The 22,500-nt window shown below is 49.4% G+C and overlaps 1 protein-coding gene across 4 annotated transcripts in view; it reads left to right on the top strand.

Annotated features, from left to right (window-relative positions):
- LOC139751310 (integrin alpha-PS2-like) overlaps positions 1–22,500 on the top strand; it is a 243,819-nt gene that overhangs the window by 149,788 nt on the left and 71,531 nt on the right. For all 4 annotated transcript variants that reach the window (XM_071666648.1, XM_071666646.1, XM_071666647.1 and 1 more), the window contains exon 4: positions 13,115–13,238. In XM_071666648.1, the coding sequence (XP_071522749.1) occupies positions 13,115–13,238 (124 nt within the window). The remainder of the gene's footprint in view (positions 1–13,114; positions 13,239–22,500) is intronic.

Genomic DNA, 22,500 nt, shown 5'->3' with positions numbered 1-22,500 from the left:
AATAGCATGAGTGAGGACATGGCTGATGCTGACATTATCACAGTGTAAAATTGGTGGATGAATCGAATAGCATGAGTGAGGACATGGCTGATGCTGACATTATCACAGTATGATATTGGTGGATGAATCGAATAGCATGAGTGAGGACATGGCTGATGCTGACAGCATACACAAACACACCAGTTCTGTGGTGACAGGGAATGTGTGCTGGAGGCCCCGGGACCGAGTGTGGGAACTGGCTGGAGGGGTACTGGGAGCTGGATGGGATCATACAGTCAGGAGGGAACTGGATACAGTCAGGAGGGTACTGGATACAGTCAGGAGGGTACTGGATACAGTCAGGAGGGTACAGGGTACAGTCAGGAGGGTACTGGGTACAGTCAGGAGGGTACTGGATACAGTCAGGACGGAACTGGATACAGTCAGGAGGGTACAGGGTACAGTCAGGAGGGTACTGGGTACAGTCAGGAGGGTACTGGATACAGTCAGGAGGGTACTGGATACAGTCAGGAGGGTACTGGATACAGTCAGGAGGGTACTGGATACAGTCAGGAGGGTACTGGGTACAGTGAGGAGGGTACTGGATACAGTCAGGAGGGTACTGGATACAGTCAGGAGGGTACTGGATACAGTCAGGAGGGTACTGGGTACAGTGAGGAGGGTACTGGATACAGTCAGGAGGGTACTGGATACAGTGAGGAGGGTAGTGGATACAGTGAGGAGGGTAGTGGGTACAGTCAGGAGGGTACTGGATACAGTCAGGAGGGTACTGGATACAGTCAGGAGGGAACTGGATACAGTCAGGAGGGTACTGGATACAGTGAGGAGGGTAGTGGATACAGTCAGGAGGGTACTGGATACAGTCAGGAGGGTACTGGATACAGTGAGGAGGGTAGTGGATACAGTGAGGAGGGTAGTGGGTACAGTCAGGAGGGAACTGGATACAGTCAGGAGGGTACTGGATACAGTCAGGAGGGTACTGGATACAGTGAGGAGGGTAGTGGATACAGTGAGGAGGGTAGTGGATACAGTCAGGAGGGTACTGGATACAGTCAGGAGGGTACTGGATACAGTGAGGAGGGTACTGGATACAGTGAGGAGGGTAGTGGATACAGTGAGGAGGGTAGTGGATACAGTCAGGAGGGTACTGGATACAGTCAGGAGGGTACTGGGTACAGTCAGGAGGGTACTGGATACAGTTAGGAGGGTACTGGATACAGTCAGGAGGGTACTGGATACAGTCAGGAGGGTACTGGATACAGTTAGGAGGGTACTGGATACAGTTAGGAGGGTACTGGATACAGTCAGGAGGGTACTGGATACAGTTAGGAGGGTACTGGATACAGTCAGGAGGGTACTGGATACAGTCAGGAGGGTACTGGATACAGTCAGGAGGGTACTGGATACAGTCAGGAGGGTACTGGATACAGTTAGGAGGGTACTGGACACAGTTAGGAGGGTACTGGATACAGTCAGGAGGGTACTGGATACAGTCAGGAGGGTACTGGATACAGTCAGGAGGGTACTGGATACAGTCAGGAGGGTACTGGATACAGTCAGGAGGGTACTGGATACAGTCAGGAGGGTACTGGATACAGTTAGGAGGGAACTGGATACAGTCAGGAGGGTACTGGATACAGTTAGGAGGGTACTGGAGGATATGATCATTCTTGTGAGCTGTGTGGTCGCACAAGACATGGAGTGAGGAAGAAATAATTTTTGGTTTTTAATTTTGAACTAATTATTGTTTAGGTACACTACAGAGTAACCTAGAAGTAGACCATTTCATGGACAGTGGAAAGTAAACCACTACACTACGAATTATATCCCCAGTAGGCAAGTGGGAGGAACCACTGAGTGCGAACGTTTAACTGAGGCAAGTGGGAGGAACCACTGGATGTGAACGTTTAACTGAGGCAAGTGGGAGGAACCACTGAGTGCGAACGTTTAACTGAGGCAAGTGGGAGGAACCACTGGGTGTGAACGTTTAACTGAGGCAAGTGGGAGGAACCACTGAGTGCGAACGTTTAACTGAGGCAAGTGGGAGGAACCACTGGGTGTGAACGTTTAACTGAGGCAAGTGGGAGGAACCACTGAGTGTGAACGTTTAACTGAGGCAAGTGGGAGGAACCACTGGGTGTGAACGTTTAACTGAGGCAAGTGGGAGGACCCACTGAGTGTGAACGTTTAACTGAGGCAAGTGGGAGGAACCACTGGGTGTGAACGTTTAACTGAGGCAAGTGGGAGGAACCACTGGGTGTGAACGTTTAACTGAGGCAAGTGGGAGGAACCACTGGGTGTGAACGTTTAACTGAGGCAAGTGGGAGGAACCACTGGATGTGAACGTTTAACTGAGGCAAGTGGGAGGAACCACTGAGTGTGAACGTTTAACTGAGGCAAGTGGGAGGAACCACTGGGTGTGAACGTTTAACTGAGGCAAGTGGGAGGAACCACTGGTTGCGAACGTTTAACTGAGGCAAGTGGGAGGAACCACTGGGTGTGAACGTTTAACTGAGGCAAGTGGGAGGAACCACTGGATGTGAACGTTTAACTGAGGCAAGTGGGAGGAACCACTGGGTGCGAACGTTTAACTGAGGCAAGTGGGAGGAACCACTGGGTGAGAACGTTTAACTGAGGCAAGTGGGAGGAACCACTGGGTGCGAACGTTTAACTGAGGCAAGTGGGAGGAACCACTGGGTGCGAACGTTTAACTGAGGCAAGTGGGAGGAACCACTGGGTGAGAACGTTTAACTGAGGCAAGTGGGAGGAACCACTGGGTGAGAACGTTTAACTGAGGCAAGTGGGAGGAACCACTGGGTGAGAACGTTTAACTGAGGCAAGTGGGAGGAACCACTGGGTGAGAACGTTTAACTGAGGCAAGTGGGAGGACCCACTGGGTGAGAACGTTTAACTGAGGCAAGTGGGAGGAACCACTGGGTGAGAACGTTTAACTGAGGCAAGTGGGAGGAACCACTGGGTGAGAACGTTTAACTGAGGCAAGTGGGAGGAACCACTGGGTGAGAACGTTTAACTGAGGCAAGTGGGAGGAACCACTGGGTGAGAACGTTTAACTGAGGCAAGTGGGAGGAACCACTGGGTGCGAACGTTTAACTGAGGCAAGTGGGAGGAACCACTGGGTGAGAACGTTTAACTGAGGCAAGTGGGAGGAACCACTGGGTGAGAACGTTTAACTGAGGCAAGTGGGAGGAACCACTGGATGAGAACGTTTAACTGAGGCAAGTGGGAGGAACCACTGGATGTGAACGTTTAACTGAGGCAAGTGGGAGGAACCACTGGATGTGAACGTTTAACTGAGGCAAGTGGGAGGAACCACTGGATGTGAACGTTTAACTGAGGCAAGTGGGAGGAACCACTGGATGTGAACGTTTAACTGAGGCAAGTGGGAGGAACCACTGGATGTGAACGTTTAACTGAGGCAAGTGGGAGGAACCACTGGATGTGAACGTTTAACTGAGGCAAGTGGGAGGAACCACTGGATGTGAACGTTTAACTGAGGCAAGTGGGAGGAACTACTGGATGTGAACGTTTAACTGAGGCAAGTGGGAGGAACCACTGGATGTGAACGTTTAACTGAGGCAAGTGGGAGGAACCACTGGATGTGAACGTTTAACTGAGGCAAGTGGGAGGAACTACTGGATGTGAACGTTTAACTGAGGCAAGTGGGAGGAACCACTGGATGTGAACGTTTAACTGAGGCAAGTGGGAGGAACCACTGGATGTGAACGTTTAACTGAGGCAAGTGGGAGGAACCACTGGGTGAGAACGTTTAACGGGAAAACGTTTCTCACCAGCGGAAATGTCCGGCAGTCGGTACTGCTGGCGCGCCTCGCCTCCGGTGGAAATGCCGTGAGGGGAAGGGCGTCCCGTTATGGTGAGCCCAACCCACCCAGCATGTGACGCGAGGGAGAGAGAGAGAGAGAGAGAGAGAGAGAGAGAGAGAGAGAGAGAGAGAGAGAGAGAGAGACTCTCACTCTCTCTCACACACACACGAAAAAGAGGACACCAGGCGTTTGTTTGTTTCTTCCTTTCAGTGTTTCTTTCTTTCTTTCTTTTTCTTATCCGTGTTTATTGATATGAATCATTCCGTTATTTACTGGGCCGTCGTCAGCGGCCCTTCTCTCTCTCTCTCTCTCTCTCTCTCTCTCTCTCTCTCTCTCTCTCGAACCCTCTCTTCCTCCTCCCCCATGACTTAACCTCCCCCCCACACACACACCAGGACAGGTGGAGTGACAGACTACTGCTGTTGCTCCCAGTACCTCGCCGAGTAGATGCCCCGAGATGTAGTTCATTCCAGTCCTGGTGTCTCCTCCTCCCACGTCTCTCATCCCTCCCATCCTCCCATCTCACATACGGTTCCTTGTCAGACCTCCCTCCTCCTTCCCACACACACACACACACACACACACACACACACACACACACACACACGTCTCGTCTTATCAGTGATTGCCTCCCTCAACACAACACAACTGCTCTATAGACGTTATCTGACCATTCACTCTCCCCTCTCACCCGACCCCTCTCCTCTCCTCTCCTCCCTCACTCACTCACTCTCTCAACTCCTCGAGAGACCCGTGTCTGTGGACGGAGGAGACGCCACTGTCCTGTCCTCCACTGTACAGATAAGTGAAGAGAAAGATGTGGATATGGCAGTGGAAGGGTTAAAGTCAAAGCCCGGGCCATCGTGGCCCTAAGGGTCGTACCGTCGTGCTCGAGCATCGTACCATCATGCTCAGGGGGTCGTACCTTCATGATCGAGGGTCGTACCGTCGTGTTCAAGGGTCGTACTGTCGTGCTCGAGGTCGTACCGTCGTGTTCGAGGGTCGTACCGTCATGTTCGAGGTCGTGGCCGAGGGTCATACCGTCGTGCTCGAGGGTCGTACCGTCGTGCTCGAGGGTCGTACCGTCGTACTCGAGGGTCGTACCGTCGTGCTTGAGGGTCGTACCGTCGTGCTCGAGGGATTGTTCTGACAGCATGATGAGGTAGGTCCAGGTGAGCGTGTGTATACATCTCATAATCTGCTGGCATTGTGTGAGTCTCACTAGACCCATCTGTCTGTTCTGGCCTGCAGCGTCCCTGCGTGTAACGGCAAGTTGCAGGGGGACGTGTGGTGAAGGTGTGGTGTGTGGTGCAGACGTTGCTCTGGGCCAGGATGTGTGGGTAGCATGTAGTGGTGGTGGTGATGGTGGTAGTGTAGTGGTGTGATGGCGAAGATGGTGAAGATAGCAGTGTTGATGATGGTGGTGATGTCGGAGATGGACCTGCTAGGTAACTCTGGCCGTCAGTCCTTCAAGTCATATTGATGATGTGATTATTACACGAAAGTGCACTTGGGAACTTATCGTGTTTCATTTTCCCCGTGGACTCATATGAATTCTTTTTTTTTTTTTTTTTTGCTTTGTCGCTGTCTCCCGCGTTTGCGAGGTAGCGCAAGGAAACAGACGAAAGAAATGGCCCAACCCACCCCCATACCCATGTATATACATACGTCCACACACGCAAATATACATACCTACACAGCTTTCCATGGTTTACTCCAGACGCTTCACATGCCCTGATTCAATCCACTGACAGCACGTCAACCCCGGTATACCACATCGATCCAATTCTCTCTATTCCTTGCCCTCCTTTCACGCTCCTGCATGTTCAGGCCCCGATCACACAAAATCTTTTTCACTCCATCTTTCTACCTCCAATTTGGTCTCCCACTTCTCCTCGTTCCCTCCACCTCCGACACATATATCCTCTTGGTCAATCTTTCCTCACTCATTCTCTCCATGTGCCCAAACCATTTCAAAACACCCTCTTCTGCTCTCTCAACCACGCTCTTTTTATTTCCACACATCTCTCTTACCCTTACGTTACTTACTCGATCAAACCACCTCACACCACACATTGTCCTCAAACATCTCATTTCCAGCACATCCATCCTCCTGCGCACAACTCTATCCATAGCCCACGCCTCGCAACCATTCAACATCGTTGGAACCACTGTTCCTTCAAACATACCCATTTTTGCTTTCCGAGATAATGTTCTCGACTTCCACACATTCTTCAAGGGTCCCAGGATTTTCGCCCCCTCCCCCACCCTATGATCCACTTCCGCTTCCATGGTTCCATCCGCTGCCAGATCCACTCCCAGATATCTAAAACACTTTACTTCCTCCAGTTTTGCTCCATTCAAACTTACCTCCCAATTGACTTGACCCTCAACCCTACTGTACCTAATAACCTTGCTCTTATTCACATTTACTCTTAACTTTCTTCTTTCACACACTTTACCAAACTCAGTCATATATATATATATATATATATATATATATATATATATATATATATATATATATATATATATATATATATATATATATATTCTTTCTTCTTTCATACTATTCGCCATTTCCCGCGTCAGCGAGATAGCGTTAAGAACAGAGGACTGGGCCTCTGAGGAAACATCCTCATCCAGCCCCCTTCTCTCTTCCTTCCTTTGGAATATAGATATAGATATAGATAAATATTGTACATCATCCATTAATTTCATATTTGAGTAAGTACTTTATGGAATGGTGTCATACGTGTTCATAGTCGCTTATCACCATGTTTCGGAACCGTTCGGATCATATACCATCGTGAACATGAACCTTCAGATGACTCTTTGATAAGGTTTCTTAAAAGTCATAGTGTCAGAAACATACATTCATTTGCTACTGTACTTAAAAGGTGTGGTGGTTTTTCACAGACATTATTGGCGTAGTTCGCTGTGCTTCACTGTAGAACTTCGAAACGATTCGACTCAGGTGGTCAAACCGACTCGTTCTGACTGAAGCAAACATGGACAGAGAGCCCACGTTTGTCGCCCAGGTTCTGAAGTAACCCACTGGTTACTTCAGACTCATTTTTTTTTTTGAGCATCGTTTATACGTCAGTAAAGTGTTGTATAATCTGAAAATCCTTAAAACCTTAGAAGTGTTCTTACCGCGTGTATGTTTAAGGAGGTTTTATACTGGTTGGTTGTGACAGTTCTTCGTCGATATACGTTACAGAAGGGTCTCTCTCTGGTCCTGGTGAGAGTGTGGGTGGTAGGGTCTCTCTCTGGTCCTGGTGAGAGTGTGTGGGTGGTAGGGTCTCTCTCTGGTCCTGGTGAGAGTGTGTGGGTGAGAGTGGGGAGTGGAAGGAGAGATGGGAGGGAGGGGAGAAGGGGATGCAATATGGCAACATTCCATGCTGGGTCACGCAGTGTGATCGCTTACATCAAGGATCAGGGCAGTATGCTCTCTCTCTCTCTCTCTCTCTCTCTCTCTCTCTCTCTCTCTCTCTCTCTCTCTCTCTCTCTCTCTCTCTCTCTCTCTCTCTCTCTGGTGAGGGGTGAGGGATGGTTACCACCGTGAAGCCAGCCCTCCCGCCCGCCACACATGGAGTTGTCATGTTTACGGCCATGTTATCCCAGGCCGCTCTCGGGGGTCTCCCTCTACTTTACGATGGCCTCCCTCACACTCTCCCTCCCTCCCTCCCTCCCTCCCTTCATTATCTCTTATCGTTTCTCCGTCGTACGTCTCCACGCCACCCCCACCCACCCACACACACCCACCCAGCCTCCTCCTCCTCCTCTTCCTTCATCATTACCGTCCCATCATCACTACCCATCATTACCGCCCCATCATTATTACCGCCCCATCATCATCACTACCCATCATTACCGCCCCATCATCATTACCGCCCCATCATCACTACCCATCATTTATCACCATCATTATCATTAGTCTCATGACCCTCACCATCACCCCCCCTTCCCCCGTAAGCTCCACGTCCCCTTCCCTCCCATCTGTAGTCCTCCACTCTCGACGTCCCATCTTCCTCCACCCATAATCTCCCTCGCCATCTTCCTCCACCCATAATCTCCTTCGCCATCTTGCTCGTCATCCACCATCTTCACCCTCGCCATCCCTGTACCGTACTGTCCTTCTCTGCCCCACACTTCCATCATCTACCCCGACCTCTCTCTCTCTCTCTCTCTCTCTCTCTCTCCCCGCCGTAAAGACGGTACAGTGTATGGATGCTGTGGACGGACCACCGGATCCCTCCTCAGTGTCAGGTTCACATGGCCGGACCAGATACCAGAATATATATGTGTCCACACCATGTGTTATATGTGTCTCGTCACACACACACACACACACACACACACACACACGCACACAGGTACGTGATATGTACGTACACATGTATTTAACCTACATATTTTACTGTAATCATCTAGAACAGAGACCAGTGTGTCAAGAGTTACACATACAGGAATGTACACATTACAGTGGGTACATGGCTGTAGCTTACTACAGATGGACACTACCCAGCTGACGTGGTCTTTGTGCTCTCCCTCCAAGGGCTGACGGAGACGAAGGGCGGGGCCCGTAAGGCTGTCAGCGCCACCTTCCCACCCTTGTATTTTTTGCCTCCGCGACACATCAGTATGTCTCCCTAATCACTTCCACAGGTGAAGCTCTGGGTTACGCCCCTCTGTCGTGTGTGTTGACGAATGGCTCTTCCGTGAACTTGTATTTTCTTTTAGACGTGTGTGTGTGTGTGTGTGTGTGTGTGTGTGTATATATATATATATATATATATATATATATATATATATATATATATATATATATATATATATATATATATATATGGGAGCTGGAGGCTGGAAATCCTCCCCTCTCATTTTTTAATTTTCCAAAAGAGGAACAGAGAAGGGGGCCAAGTGAGGATATTCCCTCAAAGGCTCAGTCCTCTGTTCTTAACGCTACCTCGCTAATGCGGGAAATGGCGAATAGTATGGAAAAAAAAAAAATATATATATATATATATATATATATATATATATATATATATATATATATATATATATATTTTAATTGTCATTTCCATAGTGTATTTCAGTTTGCTGAAATGTAAGAATATATATATATATATATATATATATATATATATATATATATATATATATATATATATATATATATATATATATATGATGACGTGTGAACGCAGTATGGAGTCTTGAATGGTTATGTACAAGCCTCGGGCCACAGAGAGAGAAAACCCCTCGCAAAGCGACCTAGAGACGTGATACACAACACACACCAGAGAAAGGAGTGTATTGTATATATAGTCCAGTGTACTGACGTGTCTTTGGTGGCTGGTGAGGTGAATATATCAGGGTCGAATATATCGCCTTTTGTATGACGTATGTTGTTTACTGCGGCCGTCAGTCTCACAGAACGTAATTGTAAACGGAGTTAAGAAGATATATTGAGGTTATATGGCGACGGATGAAGAAGGGGGTCTGTTAAATAATGTTAAGGCCAGACCCTCTACCTAGGACCTTAGGTGTGTGTGTGTGTGTGTGTGTGTGTGTGTGTGTGTGTGTGTGTGTCTGTGTGTGTCACTCTCACCTGCTGTCACTGTGGGGGAGAGAGACAGTGGCCATGTCTCTCACGCCTCGAGATATCTCACATGGATAGTGGGAGACAGTGCCTGGATGGGATAGGGGATAGTGAGAGACTGGGGTCCAAGGGTAGGTGTTGGTATTATTATTATTATTATTATTATTATTATTATTATTATTATTATTATTATTATTATTATTTTCTTTTTTGAGACCTCCTTGCTTGCCTATCTGCCGTTGGACTATGTTAACTGTGTGGAGGAAGGGGTTGAACTGAGAGAGAGAGAGAGAGAGAGAGAGAGAGAGAGAGAGAGAGAGAGAGAGAGAGAGAGCTGTTGATATAGCTATCAAGTATTCGTACCCAGGGGGGGTAGGGGGGGATGGTGGGGTCAGAATCCCCGGATGGTGGAGGAGGGGCCGCGAGCAGGGTTGTGGTTGGGGGGGGGGTATGTTTGGGAGTCCTGATGTGGGGGACGGGGTTTGGGGAGGTAAGGGGGTGCGAAGGAGTCCCCAGGATTTGGGGAGGAGGAAGGCGTGGGTTATCGTAGGGGGGGAAGGAGAGGGGGGAAAGAGTGATTGGGGATGTGGGGGGGTTTCATCAGGTAACCCCCCTTCCCCCTTAGCCCCTCCCCCTCCCCCGCCACACTCCACACAGTAGGAGGTGACGTCATAACCCCACACACACACACACACACACACACACACACACACACATACACACACACACACACACACACACACAGCTTCCACAGGAAACTTACTACTACACTCTGTACTGTCGCCCTGGGAAATGGGATACGACCTTCACCATGGTGGCGTTAACATTATCATGGTTATTTTATTATTATCATTATTATTATTATTATTTATATCATTTGTTATTGTAACTATTTTTGTTGTTGTTTGTGCTTGTTCGCCATTTTCCCGTCTTAACAAGGTGGCGCCAGGAACAAACGAACAGTGGCCTAATTTGCATACATCCATTCCCTGGCTGCGCTGTACATTGTACGGAAAGCGGAGACTCACAGACGTCTCTCTCTCTCTCTCTCTCTCTCTCTCTCTCTGTGTGGTTTCCGTTCACCACTTTTCGCATGGTCTGGTTCACCCCACCGACAGACCGTCCGTCGTCGCTCGCGCCCCCCGTATACCACAATGGTCCACATCGCTCTATCCCATGCACGCCGCCCACCTCGCTCATCCTCCCTCCTCCCCCCACATCATCCTACCGTCTTCCCTCGTCCTCTTTCCATACGTCAGAAACTAACCACATCAGCGCTCACTCACCCATCCTACGTATCATTATCATTATTATCATTATCATTATTATTATCATCATTATCATCATTATTATTATCATCATTATCATCATTATTATTATCATCATTATTATTATTATCATTATCATCATTATTATTATCATCATTATCATCATTATCATCATATCATCATTATTATTATCATTATCATCATCATCATCATTGTTAATGCCAGGGTTGTAATCATCAGTTACTCATTATCACTTTTATCACTTTAACAATTTATCTGGTGTTGTGTTAACATTTATCTGGTGTTGTGTTAACGTGTATATGGTGTTGTGTTAACCTCTACCTGGTGTTGTGTTAACATTTACCAGATGTTATATTAACATTTGCCATGTGTTGTGTTAACGTTACGGTCGTGTGCATGATGCGGTGAGGCTGTACAGCAGTACATGTACTGTACACTGTACACATGAGGGTCGGGTTGTTACGTCACACGGTAATGTGTACAAACACTTCCACAAACTGTCGGTCGGGGGGGCAGTGTGCCTATTAGCCTTAACCAGGGTCGTTATGGTCGTTAAACTCAAGCTACAGCCACCAACCTGAAGACTCTAACACCATCTTCTAGTGTTAATGATCATTCTATGACTACATAAAACCCCCACACACACGAGGGACCCTTGGCTGCGCGGGCCTACTGTCGCGGGCGTTCTGTGATTGGCCGAGATGACGATCAACGTCACGCGGTCCACGGAAGTGATTGGCTCGTGCCGCCTGTGACGTCATAACCTTCTTGCCCACTGTTTGTGTATGATAGTGACGTCATCAGTCTCCCTGGCCTAATAGACTGGACATGACGTAACCTCACCGTGTAAGATGTAGCTAGCATATGTATTGACCTCGCATATTGTCCAATATTCTAGTAATTGTACTTTTTAGAGGAAAAAAAATGTATATTTGGCGTGAAACACGTTTGCAGCGGCGTCTGGTAGTAATGCCATCAGTGGCCGGAAGAGGGCAGGAAGCGCGCTGCTGTCATCACCCACTGCGCGCCCTGTTTGGGCGGGGGGTAGGTGGAGTCGGCCATGTTTGTTGTCATTGGTGGGTACGTGAGGCGGGCGCCCGATGGACTTATCATGGCATCTGGGCCCGCCCCCTGTGTGCTCAAACCTTTGGTACGCTCGCTTAACTTTATTGTTATGCGACACTTGCGAGATACTAATAATTGTTGTGTATTTTGGGGTTTAACGGGATGGGGGTCTCTCTCTCTCTCTCTCTCTCTCTCTCTCTCTCTCTCTCTCTCTCTCTCTCTCTCTCTCTCTCTCTCTCTCTCTCTCTCTCTCCAGCCTCCTTGATGACCACTAATTAACCCCATCTAAAAACACAATCCCAGCAGCCTTTCGCATCATCAATATCAGTTACGTCCTCCAGCCATGTCTTAATTACCATCCGTCTTAATTTATGAGTTGTACCTTCATCCGGCCAGACCCCAGCCAGGTCGGTGGCTTACAGTCTCCCCTGAAATGGAGAAAACGCACAAGAAAAACAGAAAATGGGATTAATCATAACATGGACCTTTCGTAAATACAGTTGAATTTATGGTTAACTTATGTAGACATTTTAGATCCTGATTACTTTGTGTGTTAATAAAGTATTTGTTTTTGAAACGTCAGGTACGGATTGGGTCAGAAGTGTGGTCGTCATGCTCGAGGGTCGTATGGTAATACAGAAGGGTCGTAAAGATGTGTTCAGAGGTTGTGCCGTTGTGCTTAAGGACGAAATTTTAGTGTTCAGTGGTCGTACCGTTGTATTCAAGAGTCGTACCGTCGTGTTCAAGGGTCATACCGTTGTGATCAAGGGTGGTACCGTCGTATTCAAGGGTCGTACCGGCGTGGTCAAGGGTCGTACCGTCGTGTTCAAGGGTCGTACCGTCGTGTTCAGGTTGTACCATCTTGTTCAGGGTTGTACCATCGTAGTTTTGGTATTTGATAATCATCATGATCAAGTGATTGTATCACTTAACAGTTTGTTTAATCATATTGGTGTTCACATTTTTCATTGTTGACCATCATATGTGATATCAAGTTAAAGTATTAAGAGCAGTGGAATAACTGGTACGTTATAAACATAAATGAGTTAACGATGATTTATAGAGGTTTTCACTGTATATTAAACCATTGTTTTGTTTTATGATCACATTAGTGTCTTGCGTCATGGTTTTACACAACTCCAGTGGGTCTTGCCCTTGGCTACAGTGGGCCTTCTCAGTTCTCATATATAGCATTATAATGTATGGGGGGGGGGGGGGGGTGAATGTAGTGGGAGTTTTACCCTCCTGGAGTGAGTACGTATGTGTGACGTGTGTGTCATGTGTTTGTCTGTTTGTATCTCCTGCAGGCGTGTGCCCCGCGCTACGTGTGGTTCAGCATCAAGAAGACCCGGCGTGAGCCAGTGGGTAACTGCTTCATCAGCACGGGGCGCGACACCCAGGCCTACCAGATGTACTCCCCCTGCATGACGGGTCAGTAACCACCAAACCTCCGTCATGTGCATGGTTCCTCCTCCACCCGTCTCCGGTACATGCGTACTTCCCTACACCACACACCCCTCCCCACTGCCTTCCTGCACCCACCTGTGCCCTCTCTACCACCTGCACCCACCTACAGTACGCCAGTAACACACATATCTACTGCTTCCCTTCTACCACCTTCGTCTACTTACTGTCCATCCTTACCACACACCTATGGTAAATCTCCGCTACCACCTACGTACATATCGTACACCCCCACCTACACCCACGTACAGTGGCGGCACTCGCCCCCGCCACTGAAACCCATTTGCATTGGCGTGGCACTCAGCTAAGGCCTTTTATACCACACCACCGAAACCATTACAACACTTACAATCATTTGACATAACTCAATCCCACCAACGCCCACTTACACTCATTGGCGCCACCTGTATCCACTTATGTCCTCTGGACGAGAGGGAGCTCCAGCACACACACACACACACACACACACACACACACACACACACACACAGTTGCCAGATAAACATGTAGATTGACCACTTGACAGTGGACATGTGGTAATGAGGGTGTTAAGTGTGGGCAGGTGTTGGCTGTACTGCGGCGGTCCCTGCCACCAGCTGTGCCCACCTGTCACTCAACACGACCCCCCCCCCCAGTCTCTCTCTCTCTCTCTCTCTCTCTCTCTCTCTCTCTCTCTCTCTCTCTCTCTCTCTCTCTCTCTCTCTCTCTACGTATTGCCCCTTGTTTCCGGCTCCTGCCCTCCCTCCCCCCCCCCCCACTGGGGGAAGGCGGGGGATGGGGGGGTTGTGCTCCCCCCACCCCCTCGTTGATTAACACGTGCGGCTGCCAAGAAGGACGCGCCGGCACGTGTTAAATTGGTTAACTTCCCCCCAACCCTGATGTTACATTTATGTCTTCCCTGTTAACCAAGTGTGCATTTTGCTTAGTTATTTTGTTTATTTTCCTACGTTAAATATTAACGTTTTGATATGTGATATGTTCTGTTTCTTATATAAGTTCTGATCATGTACTGATCCTTTCATCATTCCAGGTAGCTTTATGTTAATTTTATCATTCCAGAGAGCATCATGTTAATTTTATCATTCTAGAGGTCTACATGTTAATCTTATTATTCCAGAGGGCTTCATGTTAATTTTGTATTTCCAGGTCATGTTAATTATATCATTCCAGACAGGATCATGTTAATTTCATCATTCCTGATATCGTCATGTTAATTTCATCTTTTCAGAGGTCCATTCCAGAAGGCATCATGTTAATTTCATAATTCCAGAAGGCATCATGTTAATTTCATAATTCCAGAAGGCATCATGTTAATTTCATAATTCCAGAAGGTATCATGTTAATTTCATCATTCCATTGAACATAACGTTAAATTTAACATTTCTTGTTAGTACCAATATTGACTGTGTTGGCTGGAAGTGTTCATAAGTCTAGTTCGTTGCTTTCCTCTCGGTCCGCCGGCGTCGGGGCTGGCGGCGTTGGGGCTGGCGCCGCCTGGCGTCGGCGGCGGCGTCGGGGCTGGCATTGCAGGCATCGCCTGACGTCGGCGTCGCTGGCGGCGTTGGGGCTGGCGTCGCCTGGCGTCGGCGTCGCTGGCGGCGTCGGGGCTGGCGTTGCTAGCGTCGCCTGGCGTCGGCGTCGCTGGCGGCGTCGGGGCTGGCATTGCAGGCGTCGCCTGACGTCGGCGTCGAGGCTGGCGTTGCTGGCGTCGGGGCTGACGGCGTCAGCCTTCCATGAGGTCGAGAAGTCCTGGAAAAATCCCGTTCGGTTATATGGCTGGATTTCTTTAAATTGTCGGATTACTTAATTATATTCGGTCGCATTATGTAATCGTGTTAGGTTACATAATTATGTTTTGTCGGATTACCTAATTATATTCGGTCGCATTATGTAATCATGTTACATGATTATGGTTTGTCTGATTACCTAATTATATTCAGTCGCATTATGTAATCGTGTTAGGTTACATAATTATGTTTTGTCTGATTACATTGTCATATACTAGGCAGGTATCATACTAATTTTAGATCGGGGTTCATGGTTTATGTAGTTACAAATAGGTCTAAATACATGATTATATTAGTTTAAAGCACGTAAAACTAGGTTAGATTATATTTGATTGTGTTTGGGACGAATTACTTAACTGCATTAAGTCGGAATTATTTACATTAAGCCTAATTACATTTTATTAGGCTAACCTACATATAAACATTACATATGACTCACGTAATGTAGATTATATTTGGGCCAGAGTATGCTGGGCTAGGTTAGGTAGTTACATAGATTACATTGTCGTGTTAGGCTAGTATGTGCTATCATCCTTGGATGCACCATTGTATTTGGCTATGGTTTCAGTGTTGTATTATTGATCTAGATAACATTAGGTTAGTTTAGGTTGGATTATTATATTACTCTTGATTACATTAATGTGTTAAAGTAAATTGCGTTACCAGATTAGAGCACGTTATTATATTAGACTGAATTTCACTATTATATTGGTTTAAATTTCATTATTATCATAGATTACATTGTTATATACCACCATTATAGTATTATATAACTCAGGATTACATTGTAAGATAATGGTAGCCTGTGTTACACTATATTAATGTAGGTTACATAATTAGATTACATTATGACCGTCAAATCACAGTGGTAGGTTAGACTCAAGTGAAGTTATTATTAATGTTTTCCCACCTTCGTGTTTCACATTTTGGGGGGGACCTCTGGGCTCTCCCATCGGACGCGTTTAATAGCGTGAGAAGTCTTCGTCGGCAGACGACGGTAGCCGAAGGACGCCTTCCTCCCTCAAGGTCGGGGGTCGCGTCGGCCGGTAGGTGGGGCGTGTCGTGTCGTGGGGGGGGAGACAGACGACCTTGATCACAGCTGTGTGACACTGATCACAGTACACACACACACACACACACACACACACACACAGACACACACACACGCCCGCTGAGCATGTGGTATGTCTCGTGTTACACGAGCTGCCTCCTGTGAACACAGCGTTACCTCGTGTCTGGCTAGGATGAGCGGTGAGGGTCGTACCCTCGTGCTCTAGGGTCGTACCGACGTGGGCAAGGATCGTACCGTCGTGTTCAGGGTCGTATTGGTACTCAAGGGTCGTACCGACGTGCTCAAGGTCGTATGGTACTCAAGGATCGTACCGTCGTGCTCAAGGATCGTACCGTCATACTTTAAGGTCATACCGACGTGGTTTAGGATCGTACCGTCGTACTTTAAGGTCATACCGACGTGGTGGAGGGTCGTACCGTCGTGTACAAGCGTCGTAGCGCATCCGTTGATGGTAGTTTGGACGCACCGTATGCCAGCTGGCGCCGCTGGGCGGGAGACACGCGCAGTACTCCCACGTCTCCCGCCGAGGGACGGAAACCTCCCGCATTGTCAACCTCGCCGACCTTGCGCACCGACGCCGACCTTGCGCAGCGGACGCCGACCTTGCGCACCGACGCCGACCTTGCGCAGCGGACGCCGACCATGCGCACCGACGCCGACCTTGCGCACCGACGCCGACCTTGCGGAGCGGACGCCGACCTTGCGCACAGACGCCGACCTTGCGCACAGACGCCGACCTTGCGCACCGGACGCCGACCTTGCGCACCGACGCCGACCTTGCGCACCGGACGCCGACCTTGCGCACCGACGCCGACCTTGCGCACCGAGGCCGACCTTGCGCACCGGACGCCGACCTTGCGCACCGGACGCCGACCTTGCACACCGACGCCGACCTTGCGCAGTGGACGCCGACCTTGCGCAGCGGACGCCGTGGCATTTGGCGTCGCCGACGTCGGGCATTATATAGTTTTTAACAGTATTGATTAAAGTTCTTGCTTGCACCCAGAGTGTTTATATGACTAATTATGTAAATGTCAATATAATTTAGACTGTGGTTCAGTAGATGTACATTCTCGTATTCCGGGCTACATTCAAGTCTCTTGTTCAAGATGAACTTAGCGACGTCCAGCTGGCCTGAGGTCCTGCTGTCTGTACGGTGGTCTGTTAGCATACCTGACTGTACGGTGGTCTGTTAGCACAGCTGGCTGTACGGTGGTCTGTTAGCATAGCTGGCTGTACGGGGGTCTGTTAGCATAGCTGGCTGTACGGTGGTCTGTTAGCATAGCTGGCTGTACGGTGGTCTGTTAGCACAGCTGGCTGTACGGTGGTCTGTTAGCATAGCTGGCTGTACGGGGGTCTGTTAGCATAGCTGGCTGTACGGTGGTCTGTTAGCATAGCTGTCTGTACGGTGGTCTGTTAGCATACCTGGCTGTACGGTGGTCTGTTAGCATAGCTGGCTGTACGGTGGTCTGTTAGCATAATTGGCTTTACGGTGGTCTGTTAGCATAGTTGGCTGTACGGTGGTCTGTTAGCATAGCTGGCTGTACGGTGGTCTGTTAGCATAGCTGGCTGTAAGGTCGTCTGTTAGCATAGCTGGCTGTACGGTGGTCTGTTAGCATACCTGGCTGTACGGTGGTCTGTTAGCATACCAGGCTGTACGGTGGTATGTTAGCATCGCTGGCTGTACGGGGGTCTGTTAGCATAGCTGGCTGTACGGTGGTCTGTTAGCATAGCTGGCTGTACGGTGGTCTGTTAGCATCGCTGGCTGTACGGTGGTCTGTTAGCATAGCTGGCTGCACGGTGGTCTGTTAGCATAGCTGGCTGTACGGTGGTCTGTTAGCATACCAGGCTGTACGGTGGTATGTTAGCATAGCTGGCTGTACGGTGGTCTGTTAGCATAATTGGCTGTACGGTGGTCTGTTAGCATAGTTGGCTGTACGGAGGTCTGTTAGCATACCTGGCTGTACGGTGGTCTGTTAGCATACCCTTTTACTTCACATAGATTGTCCTCAGCATCTGCCTCTCGACCCTATTATATCAACAGACCATTTGTAAGAGAGTATAAAGGGGGTTAGATATTGGCCCATTCTCTCTAAAATTTCGTCTGGTATTGAAGAGAAATCTTGATTATGGACGAAAACGTTTGTGTGGTTGGCCCTACCCGTTTTGAAATTATCAACATGGCACCCCTGCGCATGACGTATTGCGACTTGCGTGAATGAATTAGCGACATGAGTTCGAAGTACGTTTCCGGGAAGTGACTCTGTCTTTTCATTATTCATTTCTCATGTAAAACGAACCGTAGAACATGACTTCACCAGGTCTCCCACCGCTGGTACGGGCGTAGCCCACCTTTCCCTGGGGCTCTCCCTCGCCAGCGTCTCGCCACCCAGCTGTTCCCGCGCCGAAAGTTGTTTACAGATTTTTCGCGCCAAAAATGTCCGTCACGGTCTTGGCGGAAGTGTTGTTGAGATGTGGGGGGACGGCAGTGACACTGGGAGGTGAGCTGTGATGTGCAAAATGGGTGAGGTTTGGGTTTATATTAATGGCGGGTTATCATCCGTCTTCTTTGCGTTTTTCGTCCTTTCTTTTTTTTTAAATGTTTACTGATGCCTGTGACGTCATCTTGCGCGCGGCGGGTCCTCCCTCTCCCGCCAAAAATAAGTCACGGGGCGGAGGGAGGGTATGGCGCGCGTGGGTGGTGATGACGGAGGGGGAGTGGTGATGCCTGAGTGACCGTGGCTGATCTGCCGCGCCCTCCGGGTCTGCTTGAGCCGCACGTCATCACCAGATAAGAGGGAACCACAGAGACATGCCTGACGCCTGGCGACACCTGACCACCAGAGTGGGTCGTGCCTCATCACCTGCCGACCTGCCACCTGGTGTTGACGTGTGCATGGTATGGCTCCTCTCTCTCTCTCTCTCTCTCTCTCTCTCTCTCTCTCTCTCTCTCTCTCTCTCTCTCTCTCTCTCTCTCTCTCTCTCTCTCTCTGTATGGCCCCTCCCTCCTTCCATCTCTTTCTCTCCCACTGTACGGCGCCTCCTTCCCTCCATCTTTCTCTCTCCCTCTGTATGGCCCCTCCTTCCCTCCCTCCCCCTATCTCTCTCTCTCTCTCCCTCTGTACGGCGCCTCCCTCCTTCCATCTTTTTCTCTCCCTCTGTATGGCCGCTCCTTCCCTCCCTCCCCCCATCTCTCTCTCTCTCCCTCTGTACGGCGCCTCCCTCCCTCCATCTCTCTCTCTCCCTCTGTATGGCGCCTGCCCCCCTCCCTCCACATGGCTCCTCCCTCCCTCCCACCTTTCATTCTTCTTGATTGCTCATATTTTCCCTGACTGCCTGATTCTGCACGACTCTGTGTTGCCCTGAGTGACTGGTCCCTCTTGGTTAGCTTTCTGTATCTTCGTCCCAGAAGAAGACGCGGTATTTTTTTTGTCAAATGTTTGTTTTTCTTTTCCTTTACCCTAATTGCTTTCTCCCCTTGTCTGTCCGTCTGTCTGTCTCTTCTTTGCATCTCTTCCTGTCTGTCATTTGAGATTATTTCTCGTCTGTCCAGCTGGGCCGCAGGCGGCGGTGGGTGGCGTCTCCGACCCTGCGGCATGTAGGGAGGCCCCCCCACCCCACACCAGCCGGGCCACTTCCGCATGCGGGGTTAATTACAGTTTTTCCCGGTGGCCGGGAAGGGCGGGCCACTGCCCTTGACCTGGACTGGTTCTCCTCCCATGTCATGACCTCCCTCACCACCCTCCCTCACTCACTCTCACTCTCTCCCTCCCTGTCTCCCTAACTCACTCTCTCCCTCCCTCACTCACACTCACTCGCTCCCTACCTCCCTCACTCACACTCACTCCCTACCTCCCTACCTCACTCACTTTCACTCACTCCCTCCTTCCCTACCTCCCTCACTCACTCTCACTCACTCCCTTCCTGCCTCCCTCACTCCCTCCCTGCCTCCCTCACCCACTCTCTCCCTCCCTTCTGTTGTATGGATATGTGGGGCAGGTTTTTACCCCGTCAGCCTCGTTATCTCCCTGCCACCTGCCTCCCTTCCCCCAACTCTTCCTCGTTTTCTCCCTCGTGTTTCCTCCATCACGTTTTCTTCCTTTTTTATCCCCTCCTCCTCCGTCTTCTTCCATCCATCCCCCCCACCCTCTTTTCCCCCTACCTCATGCCATTCCTTTTTTCCCCATTTACTCATTTTTTTCCCTTCCCCTCCCGCCATCCGTCTAACCCCCCCTTCCCCCGGCCCTCCTCACCCTGGGCCGTAATCAGCACAAGGAGTGAGGGGTCGGGGTGAGGGGTGAGGGGGTGAGGGTCGGGTCGTTACAGAGGGGGAAATTAACCTACCGTGTGTGGCGTACTACACCCACGGTGTTGACATGGTCACTGGACTCCACTGAAGTCGACCACGTGTGTATTATGGTACCACGTGTGTTAACCTCCTTTCCAGGGGGGGGGGGGTTTCCCCGCTGTTTCAAGGCTGCGCTTCGTTCAGTAGCAGGGTAAGGATGAACGCTCATATGGAGCGAGAGGTTTTCCGACGAGATTCGACTCAAGTAATATACATTCCCTTTGAAGGTGACTTTTCACGCTTGCATATATATATATATATATATATATATATATATATATATATATATATATATATATATAGGAAATGTTTACGGGGAGCCGGACGTCCACGCCCCTCCCCAGTCTGTGGGGTTCGGGACCCCAAATCTGGAGACGTAATGGTGTCGTTAATGATAGATAGATAGATAGATAGACTTTATTATACATATATCTAGACCGGTAGACAGCACTTGAAGTACACCAATGGAACTATTGTTATGTCACATTGTATATTGTATTATACTGTATACCATCATAGACCATAGTGTATTTAAGGCTGTTGTGAAAAATGGCGTACGTAACTGACGCGTACATTGATCACAGTGGTTTCTATCTGGCGCCTGAGCCACTGAGTATCCGTCACTGGGACTTCCCTTGGCTTGGCCCAGCCCAGTGGGTACCAGCACCACCCACTGAACGTTCTCATCACGTTGTTCATAAAGCACACGTTGGCTTGGTCTGTCTTGGTCGAAGACGAACGGTAAGGAGGAAGGCGCGACCCTCGCGTGTAGTGACCTGGCCCTTATATTAACCTGACCCTTAAGCTCGGGTTAAAGGGCCAATCCCTCCTCATCATCATCATACACTCAAGGGTCGTACCTCAGTTGCGGGGTCTGTCCCTCTTCCCCTCTCCCACCTACCTACCTAGGGCCACGGGGATAGAGATGAGCCTCTGCAAACCTAGGGCATAGTGATGTATTGATCATATACGTCAGGGGAAACCCCTTTATTTTACGACGAAGCGTTCGTCTGGTTGTTACGATACAGTAAAGTCACATTTGAGTCGAATTCATTCTGGTGTCATTACTTACGGCAGTAGATTTGAGTGTAGTGCCGTGTTCTGCTGAGGTCTAGCGAGTTGTATGGACAGGAGTGGCACATACAGAGGTGGTTTATTCACTTCAGTTTCATCAATATTTCATTCCTTGATAGAGAAAGGGGATCCTAGTGCAGAGGAAGGGGATCCCAGTGCAGAGGAAGGGGATCCTAGTGTAGAGGAAGGGGATCCCAGTGCAGAGGAAGGGGATCCCAGTGCAGAGGAAGGGATCCCAGTGCAGAGGAAGGGGATCCCAGTGCAGAGGAAGGGGATCCCAGTGTAGAGGAAGGGGATCCCAGTGTAGAGGAAGGGGATCCCAGTGTAGAGGAAGGGGATCCCAGTGCAGAGAAAGGGGATCCCAGTGTAGAGGAAGGGGATCCCAGTGCAGAGGAAGGGGATCCCAGTGTAGAGGAAGGGGATCCCAGTGCAGAGGAAGGGGATCCCAGTGCAGAGGAAGGGGATCCCAGTGTAGAGGAAGGGGATCCCAGTGCAGAGAAAGGGGATCCCAGTGCAGAGGAAGGGGATCCCAGTGTAGAGGAAGGGGATCCCAGTGCAGAGGAAGGGGATCCCAGTGTAGAGGAAGGGGATCCCAGTGTAGAGGAAGGGGATCCCAGTGTAGAGGAAGGGGATCCCAGTGTAGAGGAAGGGGATCCCAGTGCAGAGGAAGGGGATCCCAGTGCAGAGGAAGGGGATCCCAGTGTAGAGGAAGGGGATCCCAGTGTAGAGGAAGGGGATCCCAGTGCAGAGGAAGGGGATCCCAGTGTAGAGGAAGGGGATCCCAGTGTAGAGGAAGGGGATCCCAGTGTAGAGGAAGGGGATCCCAGTGCAGAGGAAGGGGATCCCAGTGTAGAGGAAGGGGATCCTAGTGCAGAGGAAGGGGATCCTAGTGCAGAGGAAGGGGATCCTAGTGCAGAGGAAGGGGATCCCAGTGCAGAGGAAGGGGAT

Source organism: Panulirus ornatus, chromosome 11 (genome assembly GCF_036320965.1).
Source record: "Panulirus ornatus isolate Po-2019 chromosome 11, ASM3632096v1, whole genome shotgun sequence".
In the NCBI taxonomy this organism is placed as follows: Eukaryota; Metazoa; Arthropoda; class Malacostraca; order Decapoda; family Palinuridae; genus Panulirus; species Panulirus ornatus.
Note: the sequence above shows the minus strand (reverse complement) of the source record. Positions and strands in the feature narration are given on the sequence as shown.